At 43.4% G+C, this 15880-nt stretch overlaps 2 protein-coding genes across 2 annotated transcripts; one reads left to right on the top strand and one right to left on the bottom strand.

Moving 5' to 3' along the window:
• Positions 1–5069: 5069 nt before the first annotated feature.
• Positions 5070–6299, top strand: LOC121193685 (doublesex- and mab-3-related transcription factor B1-like). The gene is made up of 5 exons (XM_041056122.1): positions 5070–5105; positions 5643–5690; positions 5872–5898; positions 5976–6107; positions 6220–6299. Exons 1-5 carry the CDS (start codon positions 5085–5087, stop codon positions 6250–6252), a joined length of 261 nt encoding a protein of 86 aa, XP_040912056.1. The 5' UTR covers positions 5070–5084; the 3' UTR covers positions 6253–6299.
• A 2051-nt stretch (positions 6300–8350) lies between these two features.
• On the bottom strand, positions 8351–14892 carry LOC121187771 (poly(A) polymerase alpha-like). Its single transcript, XM_041047185.1, has 14 exons — positions 14839–14892; positions 14407–14488; positions 14176–14271; positions 13944–14062; positions 13714–13804; positions 13448–13586; positions 13142–13214; positions 12892–13016; positions 11395–11511; positions 11150–11265; positions 10877–11016; positions 10172–10417; positions 9934–10025; positions 8351–8456 (listed from the first exon to the last, which is right to left on the bottom strand). The coding sequence occupies exons 1-14, from the start codon at positions 14890–14892 to the stop codon at positions 8351–8353; spliced, it is 1596 nt and encodes a 531-aa protein (XP_040903119.1).
• Positions 14893–15880: the final 988 nt, after the last annotated feature.

Genomic DNA, 15880 nt, shown 5'->3' with positions numbered 1-15880 from the left:
CTCTTGATACCTGCTCACCTGCTGATGTTTCTGTTCTGCAGTCTCTTTCCTCAAGAACGCACCATTTGGTCAAAATCAGGTGCCACATTTAAAGACTCAGTGTGGACTGGTCCAGATAACAAACCTTGTTTGCCTCGTCCTCTCTTCCACTGTTACGCAAAACTGTCCCATGGGAGAGACCACGTGGGCAAAGGGGGAATGTGTGCTGCTGTTACATCATCGTGGTACACACGTGGTTTTTCAACTTCTGCACAGGACTTTTGCAGGAAATACATCATTTGTGCAGCCAACAACGCATCAGGGGCTATTCATATGCCACCTGCCGGTCATCCACCTCCTGACAAACCCTTTGAACATTTAATGATGGATTTCATTGAACTAACACCAAGTGAAGGGAAAAGATACTGTCTTGTAATTGTTGACATGTTCAGCAAATGGGTTGAAGTTTTCCCCTCTTCCAAACAGGATGCTGGAGCTGTGGCTAAAGCACTACTAACTGAAATTATTCCTAGGTGGGGAATTCCTTCAGTCATCAGCAGTGACAATGGACCAGGATTTGTCAACCAGGCCCTGAAAGAAGTGTCAGACTATCTTGGGTTTGACATACGTCATCATTGTTCATATCATCCACAGAGTGCAGGTGCTGTTGAAAGAGAAAATGGCACCATTAAAGCAAAACTTGCTAAATGCACCAAAGACCAGTTTCAGTCTTTCGTGGGTTAAAGCCCTGCCACTGGTGCTTGTCCACATGCACACGCGAATAAGAAACAAACATGGTTTGAGTCCATTTGAAATATTGTTTGGTAGACCCCCTCAGACAGGTGTAGGTCCAGTTAGGCACCCTCCCCTTACCACAGGTGCATGTGATGATGCTATGTTGAGATACTGTGCCAACTTGTCTACAACCTTGTCAGCATTGCATTCACAGGTGAAGAGTGCCCTGCCATCTGCAGCCACAGCAGTCCTCCACAACTTACAGCCTGGAGATTGGGTTCTCATCAAAGATCACAGACGCCGTCACTGGAAACAAAGGCCATTCCAGGGCCCGTTCCAGGTTCTGCTGACCACTGAGACAGCTGTAAAGGTTGTGGAGAAGGCCGCATGGGTACACGCCAGCCACTGTAAACGGGTTCCTGAGCCAACAGCCGACATCTAGACTCCAGAGGAGTAAAGCTAAGGAGGTGACACAAATTCACCTCTAGACCCAGAATAATGGTCTAAGAATAAAAATTGACTCATCCAGACGTTGAGGAAGACAACTGGGGTGCACGCCGTGCGCTGCCCCTAACCTGCAGCTGCGTTGGAACCATCTGCAATATAAGAGTGAGGGGTGAAAGAGCGCCTTCCTCCACCAGTAGCATGCCAAGCTCCAACGAAGTGACTACAGAGTAAAGCTCTGTGTCACCAACAAGAGCAACAGTGTAAGGTCTATTGATAGGTCAGTCACACACCAGATGGCCTCTCTGACTGGGCCTCGTGATGATGATGATATTGATGTTGATGTTTTGAGTGTTTGTATTTTCCCCAGCTTGCTATCAACCTAAGGACGTCTGTGTCCTACTAAAACAGCTAAATGCATATTTTAACATTTATCAGCTAATGATGTGTCTACTTAAACCCAAAGGAATGTAGTCACTGATGATATGATAAATTTGTATATACTTTAGTGTGGCCATTTTATGGCCAAAGGGGGAATTGTAATGTCAATTTATCATATAACCATAAACTCTTTTATCAAGCATTCGTATATTCTCATAAACTCGTATATTCAATTCTGGGTGAAGTACATACAACTTGACCTGAAGTGACCTAATGTGCTGAGTATGCTGTTCATTGTGTTTTGTGAAGACACCTGTTATGTCTCCGGTGCCTCCGAGCACAACTTACACCTTATCTGTATTTTTTGACCTTCAGATTATTTTGTCTCCCTGCCATCCTGGTATGTGAGAAACAGGCATAAGTACTCTGGCAACTTGTAACTTGGGGTCAGACCTCTGTAGCATGGCATGCTGTGTGGGCTCTGTCCTTTCTGCAGTCCTCCTCACAACAAACACAGGGTGGGCCCCCATCTCCACAGGCCACACGGGAAGCTCTACTCCCCTCACCATCTCCCTCGCTTCCACCACCACACAGGTCGACCACAGGCAAGAGAGCAGGCACAGCGTCTACAAAGTGGGACAGTGTACAACTCTGTTACAACTCCAGCTCACACAGTCCCTCTCACTCACACCCAACCTCCTCCTCCTCCAGAGAGCACCGGCCTGAGAGGAAGGACAAGGAATCATCAGGTTAGTCAGTGTGTAGCTTTGTTCTTTACAGACTGATGTATGTTCAGAGTCTGACTCTGGAAAGCTCTTTTAACCCTAACCCTAACGGGGAAGAGAGTTTGTCTGTGCTCAGCTAAATTCACTCTTTACCTGTTGTTTACATGAGATTTCTGACATCACTTCTAGTTTTGGAGCCTTACACAAGAGTGATGTGGAGCTTTCTTTGCTTTCCCTCCTCCCTTTGCTTCGTGCTGTGTCTACAGGGGGTTCCTCTCGCATCGGCGGGAAGCGTCCACACCATGACTCCACTGACACCAGCCGACATCCACCCTCCTCTAAGGCAGCTCACAGCTACAAACGTGGAAAGTCCAACATCACAACTGTCAAGTGCGGGATGAAGACTGGAACTAAGACAGCAAGTAACAAGGCGGCTGACACAGTGGCTGTTTTTCTCTTTAGTTGTGTAAAGTTTGTCACAGAATTCCACTGTTTTGGACCAAGCTCAGCCACAGCTAACTATGTCTACACACTTCTTTCAGCCTAAAACTAACCAAAGACTAATGCTGTTGCTTTGTAGTCTGCCAGGCCTCCTCCAGCCAAGAAGAAGAAGAAAACAGCCACTCCAGCCTCTCTGGGCTCGTCTGTTTCAGATGGTCTGCTTTATCTGACAGGCATTCCAAACCACGCCTCAGAGCAGGAAGTTACTGACTTGGTCGGGTCCTTTGGCAAGATCAACAACATGATCCTCATGCTGTGCTCAGAAGAAGAGAGTGAGAAGAGCCAAGGACAGAAGGTACGTCTAAGAGTATCTACATGTTCATGTGTTTTACAAGAAATTTCACTTTGAGATTTGATGTTCCAGAGCAGTTTCAAACAGATGATAGGAAAAAAAGAAAACAGAGGATGCTTATTTTCTGTTTTGTTGTATTAAAATGTGCAGAGCTAACATTTTCTCTAAGTGTGTTTTACAAGAAAGAATAGAACTGGCCTGTTCATCTGTCACTCTTCAGTCAACAAAACAGTGGCTGTGGATATTTTAGCCTGTGCAGGTTTCCTGCTTTGCACAACGTCCTCATGGTTTCTCTCTGTCCCACGTCATCACTTTGTCTCCCTCCCTTGCTGCAGGCATCTGTATGCATGGTGAAGGCTGAAGACGCTCAGGCACTGGCTAACTCCACAAATCTCTCCATCAGAGACCAGAAAATCATTGCTTCAACAGCCAAGGTACCATGTGGAAAACACACACACGTGGCACTGAAGGCATGTTCACTTTAAACCCTTTCAGTCATAGAAAACATAAAGCTTCCACAAAAATGCTGAGTGGAGTTTGTTTTCCGTCTAAATGTAGTTGTTGATTCAGAAACCATCTCATACATATAAATAAGTTTATAATAAAATTAGTTTCAATTCCTTTTTTTTATTATTATTTTGTGTTGTTTGAAGTCTCATTTCTGTTTGATTTCCTTGAGAAACCTGAAGGAGTGCAGTCTCCTGATGCCAACAACAGGTCTGCCACAGTTATCATCACCGTTCTTCCCCTTTAACCCCATATGTTGTTCACTCAACCTGCCCATTTCAAACCTGCACTCAGATATGATTATTTCTGACTTCACAGCAAACCTGCTTCAGGACAGGAGAAGGGTCCTGCCGGGGAAGACTCAGGTAGGACAATAAAAAACCGCCACTGCTAGTCTGCAGGCAGTCAGTGCTAATATATCCACATCTATGACTGTCAAGAAATACTCAGTATATCTAGTTAAAATCACAGTCTGTTAACTATACCTGATCACATGGAATAAAGTGTAGCTTAGTCACATGTAGTCTGGTTTGCGATGTCTTGCTTTTGCTGGCTTGTAGTTGTGATGTGTATGAAAACATACTGAGTGTAGCATCTTCCCTTCCTACTCCCCACTGCAGGAGCTGAGGCTGAACACAAGACGTCTGATGAGGTACAGTTTCCTTCACTTCCATCACATTTTCTTGTGTTTCAGCCTGATACTAAAATCCTTTCAGGTCATTTCCCCCCTCATCAGTCTGAAAACAGAATTTTATGTTTGGAAATGTATTAAAAAGGAACACCTACTGTAAGTTCAGCTAAATGTCTGTTAAATTCACTTGTTCTGTAATGTCTCCTACAGAAAGGCATGGTGTTGATCACAGGACTTCCTGAGAGCAGCTGCTCAGAGAGTGACATCATCAAGCTGATCCAGCCCTTTGACACGCCCTCGGACCTCATCCTGGCAAAACAAATGGGAAAGGTTGGTGTGATCACACCAGGAGGAGAGGAGAAAACACCTGGACACCAGTAATACATGTACCCATGCAAGCTGCTTCTGTCATAGCTTAAACTACTATCACAGGCTCAGTGGGACTGCTTTGTGGACAGTCTACACACTCAATCTGTCCATAGATACTAGTTTCTGGATTGTTGGCCTGTTACAAAGTTCACCTTCCTACATCATCCTTATTGTATGTTAGGTACTTGTGTCAGTGGCAGACACGGAGATTGCTCAACAGATAGTGAAAGTCCACTCCTTCATCCCCACCAAGATTAAAGACTGTGAGCTGAAGAACAGCGTATTGTTCTCAGCACACCGATAAGGCCTCTCTTCATTCACCCACATCCTTTACAGGATACTCATCATCTTTTTCTCCTCCTCTGCTCTAATCTTCCATATTAAATATCTTCCTTTTGTGTGCTTGCTTCTTTCATCTTGTGCTTAGTGCAGCATTTCTACTTGTTTGTGAACCTTGAGCAGTAACTGCTGATTAACACTAAAAAACCTCTTTACACAGGTGGCTCTCTACAATCTGCTGATGGGATCAGTGGAGCCATTAGTGAGTATTTCTACCATTAGATGTTTCTGTGCACTTCATCTTATTTATTGCTTGATGTAACAAGGACAGTGCACGTTAATAAACTTTGCTGTAAATACACCAGGGACAAGTGTAGATGATCCAAATGTACATTTACACTAAGCTCTTACACTAGTTTTTCTTAGAAAAAGTACATTAAAGTATGAAAACTGTATTTTTCATGGGTATAGTAATATTGCAGAAACCCTCATTTACTGATAATGAATATGTCTTCTGTATATCTTCTGCTTTAGTCTTCTGTGAACCTTGATCTACTAATTATCTGATCCATGGACCATGTCTGTTATTCAGTGTCTGCTGAAATGACTCCACAGGTTGGATTGGAAATGTTGGTATCGGGACCTGATACCGATACTGGATCGGATCGGCCCCATCCCTAATTTAAGATCAGGATTTATACTTTCTAACAAATGTTAGACACGTTTGTGTTGTAGCTTAGTGAGTGAATGAAAAAAATCAAAGCATCTTATTAATGATCAGCTCTGTTCTCACTGACAGATCACTATGTCAAGTGAGAGAGGTCGGGGTAGTGGGGACCACAGTCCTGTAAGTTCACCCTCACACATGTCCATGCTCTGACCTTTATCTGGCGTCTGCACATCATATGTCAGCTTGTATTTTCTTCACTTTATCCTGTTTTCCTGTGAGCCGCTAAAAAGTAAATTTCCTGCTGTGGGATCAGTAAAGTCCTATCTTATGTCATCTGATCTTATTATTGCTGTTTCAGGCTTCCACCCTCATGCTCAGCAGGACCGTGAGTAGATATGAGATGTGCCTCTCTGTTTACACTGGATGATCTTACGCCAGCTTTTTAAAAAACTTTTTTTACAGGAGAGTGACTACAGAGTGACCTCGGAGGAAGAACCCCCACCTTTTGTTCCACCTCCTCTTCACTCTCCACCTCCTCCTCCTCGCCCTTCACCTCCACCAGCTCCAAGGCCACTGCACCTTGAAGATGAGAATGTAATAATGCATAGTAACATTCTTTATTCATACTGTGATATCTGGTTCTTTATACTGATGTTTTAATGAAGTGTTGATTGTCTAATATTGAATCTTTATGTTTTCTCACCAGTACTTTGCAGATGATGAGAGCGAGGAGCCTTAAATATTTTGAACAGTTTTTGTAAATAAACTTCTTTTGTTCTAATAAACCGTTGTAGCGTTTCCATATATTTACAGTTTAGGCTTATGGTCGGAATCAGGGGTTATGTGTTAGGGACATTTGCAGACGCGAACTTTCAAAGCGAGCCCACCCTGGAGTGTGTAGGAAGTGGGTGTAACCTTGGAAGAAACTCCACAGGGTGGTGTTACAGGTAAATGATTTGGGACTCTTTGGTCTGGCCTCTCACCCAGGGGCTCTTCCAGAATGGCTGTACCCAGCCATGTGTGACTCCTGTGTGGTAAGGCAGGAGTATGCTGTGCTGGGTAAAGCCATTCTGGAGAGTCCCTAGGATCACGGAGGCACGCGAGCCCCCACGCCACGTCAAGGCAGAGTCCGTGTGGAGGATTTTTTTTTCTCTTTTTTTAAAGGACTGCCTGTGTTGTAAGTCCAGATGCCATAACATTCATAAACGTAGTCGTCGTATGTCAGTTTGTTTTGGGACGATGGGATTGTGGGTTTTAGGTTTTTTTTCTCTTTCCCAGCATCCCTCTTGCTTCTCAGAATGACAGGACCATGGGAGCACTCGTCGTCCACCACGCTGCTCACCCCTTTATCCTGCTCTCCTTTTAGAGTAAGAACTCCACCTTGATGTCTCCACACACTGGCAGTGCAATGTGGGAAGCTTCACCTTCAGCTGGTACACCACAAATTGGGATTGGTCACCAAGTGATGTCATCCTCAACGAGTTGTGACTTCCATCTGGCACATCATTTGTCAGCATGTAAATGGTTTTTCACGCTCCACCATCTTTATCAGCAGGAGTGTAAATAGAAATGAGATGCGTCTCTGTTCTTACACTGGGATGATCTTATGTCAGCTTGTTAAAATTCAATTTACAGGAGCTGGTCTGGCGTTTAGGCTTATATCCCCTCTGGTCGTTTCTGAATGGGAGTGGAGATGAGGGGGATAGGGATCTTTCCCATTGTCTATGTGTTGCACTGGTGAGGAAGGAATTGTAAAGGGAAGGAGACGGGAAGGAATCTTAGAGGATAGGTATTCTGATGGGTTGGTGAAGGGGAAGTGGAATAGGGAGCAGAGGATTGGTGGGGCCTGGTTCTTGTTGTGGCTTCTTGGTCATCTGCACTGTCATATTTCTGCAATAGGAGCAGTTTATTCTCAGAGTTCAAACAAAATAAAAGAGGAGACAGAAGACAGGAAGGATTCCAGGGCGGCGTGGCGGAGACAGCTCAGACAGGGGAAACCGGTGGAGTCTGCAGGAGATGAGAACAGGGTGGTTAGAAGAGTCAGGTAAGAAAAATCCACAAGAGAAAACAGGTAATAATTCCACAGGGGTAAATCACTAGGGGCACAGGGATCTAGTCACCAGGGAGATGACGGAACGATCTGGTGAGGGTTGACAGGAAAGCCGAGCCTCTTATACTCGAGGGGGGAAGTAGATTGCCACCAGATTGCGCACAGGTGAGTGGAATCATACTGATGAGGAGGAGGGAGTAGGGAGGAGCCGCCCAGGAATCCTCACACCCACACAGAAGACAAACACACCCACACCAACATGCACACAGACAGACAGAGAGAAAGAAAACAAAACAGAAAGCAAAACCCCAGAGACACTGCTGATCTTGACAGATCTTCAGCTGGTACACCACAAACTGGGATTGATGACCAAGTGATGTCATCCTCACTGAGCTACTGATCCAGGTTTTGGCAACGCAGATGCACTAGCTTCATCAGCGTGTGCTGGCGTCTGCCAGTCTGAGTGGTAGCGCTAGGCAGAGCGTTGGTCTGAATGGGAATAAACCTTCATTCATAAGCTCACTGCTCACCGTCTTCTAGTGCTGATGCCTGGTATCTCTTCATTCTTTCAGTGGGGTGTAAAGCCCAGGCCCCGGTCAGGCTCTCGAGCCAGGGAGGGAGTGGGTTCTGGGTAGAACCAGTAGTGTGGAAGGTGCGGTCCAGGAGTCCTCTTTTGAAGGTGAGGAAAGCTTGGCTTTGTGCCTTTCCTCACTCTTTCGGCCAAAGGTGCCATCTGTTTTTCTCTGAGAGCTTTCAACGTTTCGACTCATGTGGGTCTTCTTCAGGCCTAGGCATGCTGCAAGAAACATGTCATCTTCTTCTTGGAAGAGGAGACCAGAGTCGCAGCGTCTGTCCCATATGATAGTTCTCTCTGTGCTGATGGTTCAGCGTACCTGGCAGAGGATTTGGCAGGAAAAAAAATTCGGCCTGCTGACTGTGCGTACCCTTGGGGCCACACTGGGGACCTGCACCAGGGGTGGCAGAGTGGCAGGGGACAGTTGTCACAGCGTTCTTAGGTGAGGTTGAATTCACTGTTTTTGTGAATCTTCACTTTCAGCTGGAACACTTTTTGGAACGCATCCCTCTTGTACACTTTCTATTCTTTCGCCTCTGACACCTGACCAGACCGGGTTAACAAAGGTAGTGGCAGGTTCCCGCTACCTTTCACTCCTTACTTGTATTACAGGTATAATCCCAAACCATAGCCCACACATTTTGTTGTCTTTTATTTTTCAAATAAAGTAACTGTACCCACAATAAGTACATCAGAATCTACAGTTCATCTGCTTCTGCCAGGCCTGCTGACACTGATCTTTGGACTAGACTTTACACCATGTTTGTGCAGGTGGAGCAGAAATGCTCCAAGTGAGGACGGTTGTCCGCTCGCAGATACTGTTCTGTGAATTCTTATCACGTGCATGCACCTGGTTTTTATGTGCATGGTTTAGAGACTAATTAAAAACCACCGCAGACGATCCATGTTGGTTGATTAAATGATTTAATGATGAAACACACATTAAGCAATAAAAGATACAGAAAAAAGAAAATGATGGACAGAAATGTTTTTCCTCAGGCCCTTCAGTGTGTCAGTGGAGCTCAATCAGTTTCGCCTGCTGTAAGAGAAACAGTGAGAAACAGGACTATAAGACCAATAAGTTCATGGAACAGCATCTAACACCACCTCCCTCATTAACACAGCGAGAAAGGGACCAGCTGCAACACAGTCGTATCTAATATGCACAAAGGCTTACAAATATAAATACCAATGGCAAGTACAGACAAAAAAAAACCCTCTTCCAGCTGCTCCTTGTCCTGAATCACCAGCCAGCTGTAAACTACAAATCCCATCCCAAAACAGGAGGATCAGTCCTCCTATCAGCCGTGGCACAGCGCCGGCTACAAATGTGAGATCAGTGATGGGGAGGCTCAGCTCGGACGAGAGCCTCTGTCACTCACGGCGACACGTGGCATAAACTCATTGTCCTGTTATCAATCTGGGAACCTCAACAGCATATGGAGGATCAGCAGGAAGAACAGGGGCCGCACCCTGAACCTCACTGAATGCACAAGGTAGAGGTGCTACAACTGTAGGGGAGAGTCATACTCTAGACTGGACCTCCTGTGGATACACCACTGGAGGAGGTCCTAATGTTGTACATGATTAATTAGAGATAAATGTAAGTACGTTGTTGCTGCTTGCTTTTGATTTGGACATTTATCCGATTAGAACATTATTTGAAAGGTTCAAATGACTGTGTCCTTTATGTCAGCAATTACTTTTACATCACATCTGTCAGTGAATATGTAAAGATCTAAAAGCACAGTGAGCATAAACAAGGAGAGGTTTCTATTCATAATTCTGTGCTGTACCTGACAAGGTGTAGTTTCATGGAGCCTTTCTTCACACTGACAGGTTTGGTGGGGCCGGGAAGCTGCTCACTCAGCTCAACAGTGGGCTGATTCTGAGAGGGAGGGAACAGGCAGTGAGATGAGTCACAACATCTGAGTATCTTTACTAGTACTAAGTCTCTTAGCAAGACTTTCTTCATCTCACTGCAAGCTGAGAGCTTTAATAATGTATGTTAACAGGACACCTCCCACAACATACCAGGTCATATCTGGGTTTCTTTGTCGGCGTCTCAAGCTCAGGAGTGCCAGGTCTCTTTTTGCTTGGAGAAGGACTCTTACCAAGCGAGACACCTGACTCGTCATGGCCGGTTTGTTTTGTCTCCTGTTGTGGTTCAGTGTCAAGTTTGATCCTCTTGGATGTTGATGCTTCTGAACTCACAGAACGAGGTCTCTTTGTGGCCTGTGGAGTCATGGAGGAGGGAGTGGCTGTGGACACATTCGATTCCTGTAGAGAACAAGGAAAATGTGTTTTTTTGTGGCAACATTCTCAGAAAAAGCTCAGTTACTGCATTTAGCAACTTAACACAAGTCTTAGAAAATGTTTCAAGGATTAGTTCTGAAAAATATGCTTATTGACTTTCTTGCTAAGACATAGATAAGAAGATTGATGCCATTCTTACATCTGTACATTAAATACAAAGCTACAGCCAACATCCAGTCAGCTTAGCAGAAAGACTGGAAACATTAGGAAACAGCCAGCCTGGCTCTGACCAAGGGTTATCGCTACAAAAATGCTTTAACCTGCAAGTATTAGGAATAAGTGATTTTATCTTCAACAAAGCATGTAATGCTTCATCTTCTTAGCTGGCATCTCAGATGGAGGCCAGCCTTTTCTCTTTGTGCCTGGGTGACACGCGCCGTCAGGTGCTGTGTGATTTGCTGGCGCAGAGATCTGGTGGCTCACTGCAGGCTGTGCTTTTGGGCTGAAAACATTTTTCTGTGAGCCATCAGGCATCTGCCAGCAAAGGTTCTCCCTCTGCATGTATTTGGCCGATATTGTCGTTCCCTCTTCATACACTTCACTGGTCTTTGCCTGGGTGTAGACTGCAACAGCACAAAATAAAAATACGCTTTATCATTTTTCACAACATTGTTCCATTTTAACTAAACCTGAAAAGAATGAAAAAAAAAGATAAGATAAGATAAACCTTTAATAGTCCCACAATGGGGAAATTGCTGGCATCTGTGACATCAGTGAAAGAGAGGAGGTCAGAGGTCAGGTCTATCTTCTGGTTTTTGGACCCGTCTGTATTTAAGATGAGTCCAATAAGCCAAGATGTGCTCACTCCCTCTCTGAAACAGACAGAAACACAGGTCAGTGAGCTGACAGTACAACACCTACATACCAAAATAAGAAGCGTGCTTTAACGCTTTCTTTCTGCTGCAATGAGTTGAAATAGAACCATAAAATCACATCCTTACATGTTGTTCTTCCTGGGTCCAGGGAACAGCTGTAGATTAATGTGAGCCAGGGAAATGTTCACATTCCTCTCCAGAATTCCCACCAGGAGTCTGATTTTAGACTCCACCAGGCTCGTCCTGTCAGAGGGAACAAAGCATAATGTTCAGAAAGAGCAAAGCACTCAAGTATCTGGACAGAAAATATGAAAACTCTTTTCTCTCTCAGAGAGAAGCTCAGACATGAATAAGAAGCCGTTTCACCCAAAGATGTGAGACTGTCTAAAAAAGCTTTTACTGAAACATGGCTTCTCATTTTCTTTGTTCTCTGCACTCTCCATCTAATATGCTGCTCGTCTGTAGTGGAGACATCAACACATGTCACAGCACTGAGCCTTTGTACACAGGCTGGGATCTCACTACAGGAATAATCATTTCTGTTTTACCAACACAGAGAGCTGTGAGTTCATTTCTGATCAAGGTCAAGTCACTGTACAGCACAATGAGTAACATCACTATACAAAGATGGATCCCAGTCTTCACTGGATCCATTATCCACAAATCGGACTGTTTTTAAGGATAAAAACTGTGTTGTTTTAAAACGTGAGCGATCGGTGATTGTGTATTTAATGCCAAAACTCAACAATGCAACTTTAAAAAATTCACATCAAAAGCTGAACACAACTGCTAATAACTAATATAATCACAAGCCATATCAAGGATTTTCTGCCTGTTCTGGTCTTTCTGTCATCAAATGATTGTAAGAGATCGTGAAGAGTTTCAGTCAAACTTCCTCAAAGTAAAAAAGTGAGATCAGAACACATGTCAGATTTATTCAAAAAAGATACATTATATTAACTGCAACAGAAGAGAACAATAACACCTGGTTTGCAAATAAATCAGAACAATCAGCATTCAAGCTTCAAGACCAAGTGCACATTTAAGCCTGCAACAGCATATTAAGAGCTTAGAGACGCCATTTAACATGCCATAAATCCACAGGGAAACAAACAGAAGATCCACCGCGTCTAAAATGGCTTGAACAGAGCTCAGTCAACACTTTGAATGAATAACAGCAAAAACCTGTCAGCACATTCATTCATTCAAAACAACAACAACATATCAGTTTCATTATGTAACACTCAGTGAACCTGCCCTGAGCAGCTTACTGTGAGGAAACAAATCAAAATAAACCAATACAATGTCACACCCTAAAAAGCACAATGTGCAAACACACATTCATTTAAGACGACACAATTTAGAATAAAACATATGATACAGAACACAACACAAAAACAAACCAGAGTATAGACATTTTCTTTTTTCACTAACTATGTACTGAAATATCTTCATTAAAAAAATAACAAGAACCATCAACTATAAAGCTCTGGCTCCTTTGAAGCCACAGCTAAATGGGTCTTCCAGGTTTATCAGAAAGAAGGATAGAAGATATATATTAAAAATATCTAAATGATAAACAATGAAAAACAATGCTGGAAGAAATGTCCATATTTTGACTACATACCCCGTTTGATCTCCTCTGTTATGATTGTGAAGGTGGAGGGAGACACGTTGTAGGACGTGTTCTGCTGTGGGTATGCCGGGGTAATGATGGGCATTATGTGGCAGCGGTTGCTTGGATTCACCTGGAAATGTAGAAGGACACCGATTTTCAGCTTCCCTGAGTTTCAGATGTGATAATTCAGCAGCTGATGTGATTCTATGATTGTAGCCTGAACTCTCAGTAAAAATGCTTTAGCTGAGGCCTTACCCTGGGGTCCCAGAAAGGAAGGTTGTAGAGGCAGTCCTTTACCTCCCTCAAGCAAACTGGGACGGACCACACCCTGACACAAAACACAAGATTTTCAAATCCACTCTTCCTTGTCTACAACTTTTTGCAAAGCATTAACATGCAGCTACATTTTCACAGTGAGACAATGAAGTCATAACTGAAAAAGCACCCAATATTTTCTTTTCTAGTTGCCTTTCAAAAATTGAGAAAGTTGCATTTTAAGAGGAAAGCATTGATGTTTTTACATTTAACAAGGACACCACCAGAAACGCTGGGACAACTCACCACATTGAGCAGATCTTGAAAAATTTGATCACCAGGGTGGAAGCGATGGCATTTGGAAATAATTGACAAATCCTGGCGACCAGTATGGCCCATGATACACCGCCCAGGAATCCCAGCTTGTTAGAGTAAATGTTACGACCTGAAGGGAGATGAGAGGAGGAGAAAATGAAGGAAACGTCTAATTATCATGTAAGGGGACATGTCCACCTATTGACAGTCTCCTAAGTGACTAACAACATGAACTAGTCCTGTGTAGTTCAACTCACGTTTGGCCCACAGCTTGATGGTTCTCAAAGCCAGCCTGAAGTTATACACATTAGGCACAAGGCTGAGGATCTCCTCTGTCACTCGGTCACTCTGAGCCTATAAAAACAGAATGAAAACAAAGATTCATATAGAAACAGATGCAGTGAAAATGGGCAAATCACAAATGAACAAATTAGTACACAGTCATAAACAAAAGGAAAATGACTACAGCTGTCAGGTAATACTGCACTTTAATCTGATGCTTACCACTGAGACTCCTGACACAGAATATATCCAGGTTCTTCAAGAGCTCATTGTTGCAAACCTTGAGATTTTCTGGAACGGACCTCTGCAGCAGCCGGGCAAAAACTAAGTCCACCTAGAAAATGATGAAAACACAAAAACAATGCTCATGGCACATGCAAACAAAAATGTGATTGAGGACACAGCAGACAGAAGAGTTTTTAGTTATTTCTCTGCACAAATTATCTCAGTCCCGTCATAGCACAGCTTGATAACAGGGACAGACGCCTCTTCCACAGCCTGAGGACAAAAGAAACTGTCATCAATATCAGCACCTATCAAAGAAACACACGTGCATATGAGAGGAAAGTCTGGATTTAAACAGACCATTATCTTCAGCATACACTCTCAGAGGCAGTATCCCACCACTCAGAGAACCTGTGCTGCATGTGCCTGAATCTCTTAATTACCTTTGGAGTGAGCTCCCAGGTGAAAAGAGCCAAAAGGAAAGATCTTACCTCCAACATTGTCAGAAACAACTTCAGGTAAGTTCTAAAATCAAAAAACAAAACAATCAAAGTGTCTTGTCTGTGCAATCAAATGTTTTCAGTGTCACATTCCAAGATACTTTTGAAATAACAGCACAGAAGATTTCACCAACAATTTCTTACCATTTATTTACACATTTCTTTAAGCCAGTCTTTGTAAACGTTCTCTCTGTAAATAAAACAGAAAAAGCATTTTCAAATATTGAGCTAAAGCATGTTATGGTCCTCTTTCACATGTGCTCTACCAATGGCATTAACTTCAGTCACAGAGGAGCTTGTTGTTTAACTGATTCTTCTTTTCACAGTAAAAACTAGGGCTGGGTATCGTGAAGGCTGCCACGATACGATACGTACCTTGATACGTGGGTCACGATACGATGTGTACGCCGATACAGTGCAGTACGCCATGATTCAATACGATATTAATACAGTAACAATATATGATGCCCCGTATTGCAATAAATCAATGTCATTTAATTCTAGAAGAAGGTCACCTAATAAAAGGCAGGCTCATTTATCACTGAACTGCCAAACTGTTTTAAATAATTTGGACACTTAATACATTCCAGCTACATTCATTTATTGAACATTCAGCGCATACTTCTCAAGCTCAATAGCTTCCAGGTCATGTGACCTAATGACTCTACTGGCTGGTTGAGATACACCTCTTTTTATTACTTTTTAACACTCCTGATCATCAATGTTTGATATATACCCTCATTTTTAAAAAAAATATATATAATTACATAATGATTCAAAACCAGTACAGGATCGCACTGACACGTCTCTTTGTTGCCTTTTAATAACCTGCATTTTATTTTGAAAACCGGAAGTTGGCCCCCGCTGTAGCATCCGAGCGCTGACTTTCTCAACCGCATCCGTCTATTTACCGTAAAGTCTGTAACACGGGAGCTTGAAATGTTGGAGCGGCTGGTTTGAGCGTCTCATTCCTTCTGTTCTGAAAAAGCAAAAGACGCGCGCTGTACAAGAAGAGCTGCCCCCATTTTCTTCACTGACCTGTGAAACTACACCGCCTCTTAATGTCCGGAGGGAGTATCGATCTATTGGTCTAGGATATGGATATGAAACTGTTTTAAAATGTATCGATATAAATCGAAATATCAATTTTTTTACACACCTCCAGTAAAAACCAACCCAGAGGTCTCAATAGCAGCATAACATCCAAGATGCTGAGTCACAACAAAAGCAACGTTGTTTTGATTCTACCTCTACAAACGCTGTTAATTAAACAAAGTGAGAGTAATGACAGAAAAAGATGTGTCATACCGGTGTCGCAGCTGCAAGTCGTCCTCAAATACATCATTGGCTTTAAGACTTTCACTCAGTTTTCGGGATCAAGTCCGCCTCTTCCTGCAGATCCTCACTGATGGGACCG

The sequence above is a fragment of the Toxotes jaculatrix genome, chromosome 2 (assembly GCF_017976425.1).
Source record: "Toxotes jaculatrix isolate fToxJac2 chromosome 2, fToxJac2.pri, whole genome shotgun sequence".
In the NCBI taxonomy this organism is placed as follows: Eukaryota; Metazoa; Chordata; class Actinopteri; family Toxotidae; genus Toxotes; species Toxotes jaculatrix.
The sequence above is the reverse complement of the archived record's forward strand: the minus strand, read 5'-3'. Positions and strand labels throughout refer to the sequence as shown.

Coding starts and splice junctions, on each gene's coding strand:
- LOC121187771 (XM_041047185.1), bottom strand. CDS start 14,892: ATGGCGTACTGCACTGTATCGGCGTACACATCGTATCGTGACCCACGT. Junction 13,215..13,447: donor TTCAAGATCTGCTCAATGTG/GTGAGTTGTCCC, acceptor GTTTTGTGTCAG/GGTGTGGTCCGTCCCAGTTT. Junction 10,026..10,171: donor AGAAACCCAGATATGACCTG/GTATGTTGTGGG, acceptor CCTCCCTCTCAG/AATCAGCCCACTGTTGAGCT.
- LOC121193685 (XM_041056122.1), top strand. CDS start 5,085: ATGGGATCAGTGGAGCCATTA. Junction 5,106..5,642: donor TGGGATCAGTGGAGCCATTA/GTGAGTATTTCT, acceptor TCTCACTGACAG/ATCACTATGTCAAGTGAGAG. Junction 6,108..6,219: donor TGCACCTTGAAGATGAGAAT/GTAATAATGCAT, acceptor TTTTCTCACCAG/TACTTTGCAGATGATGAGAG.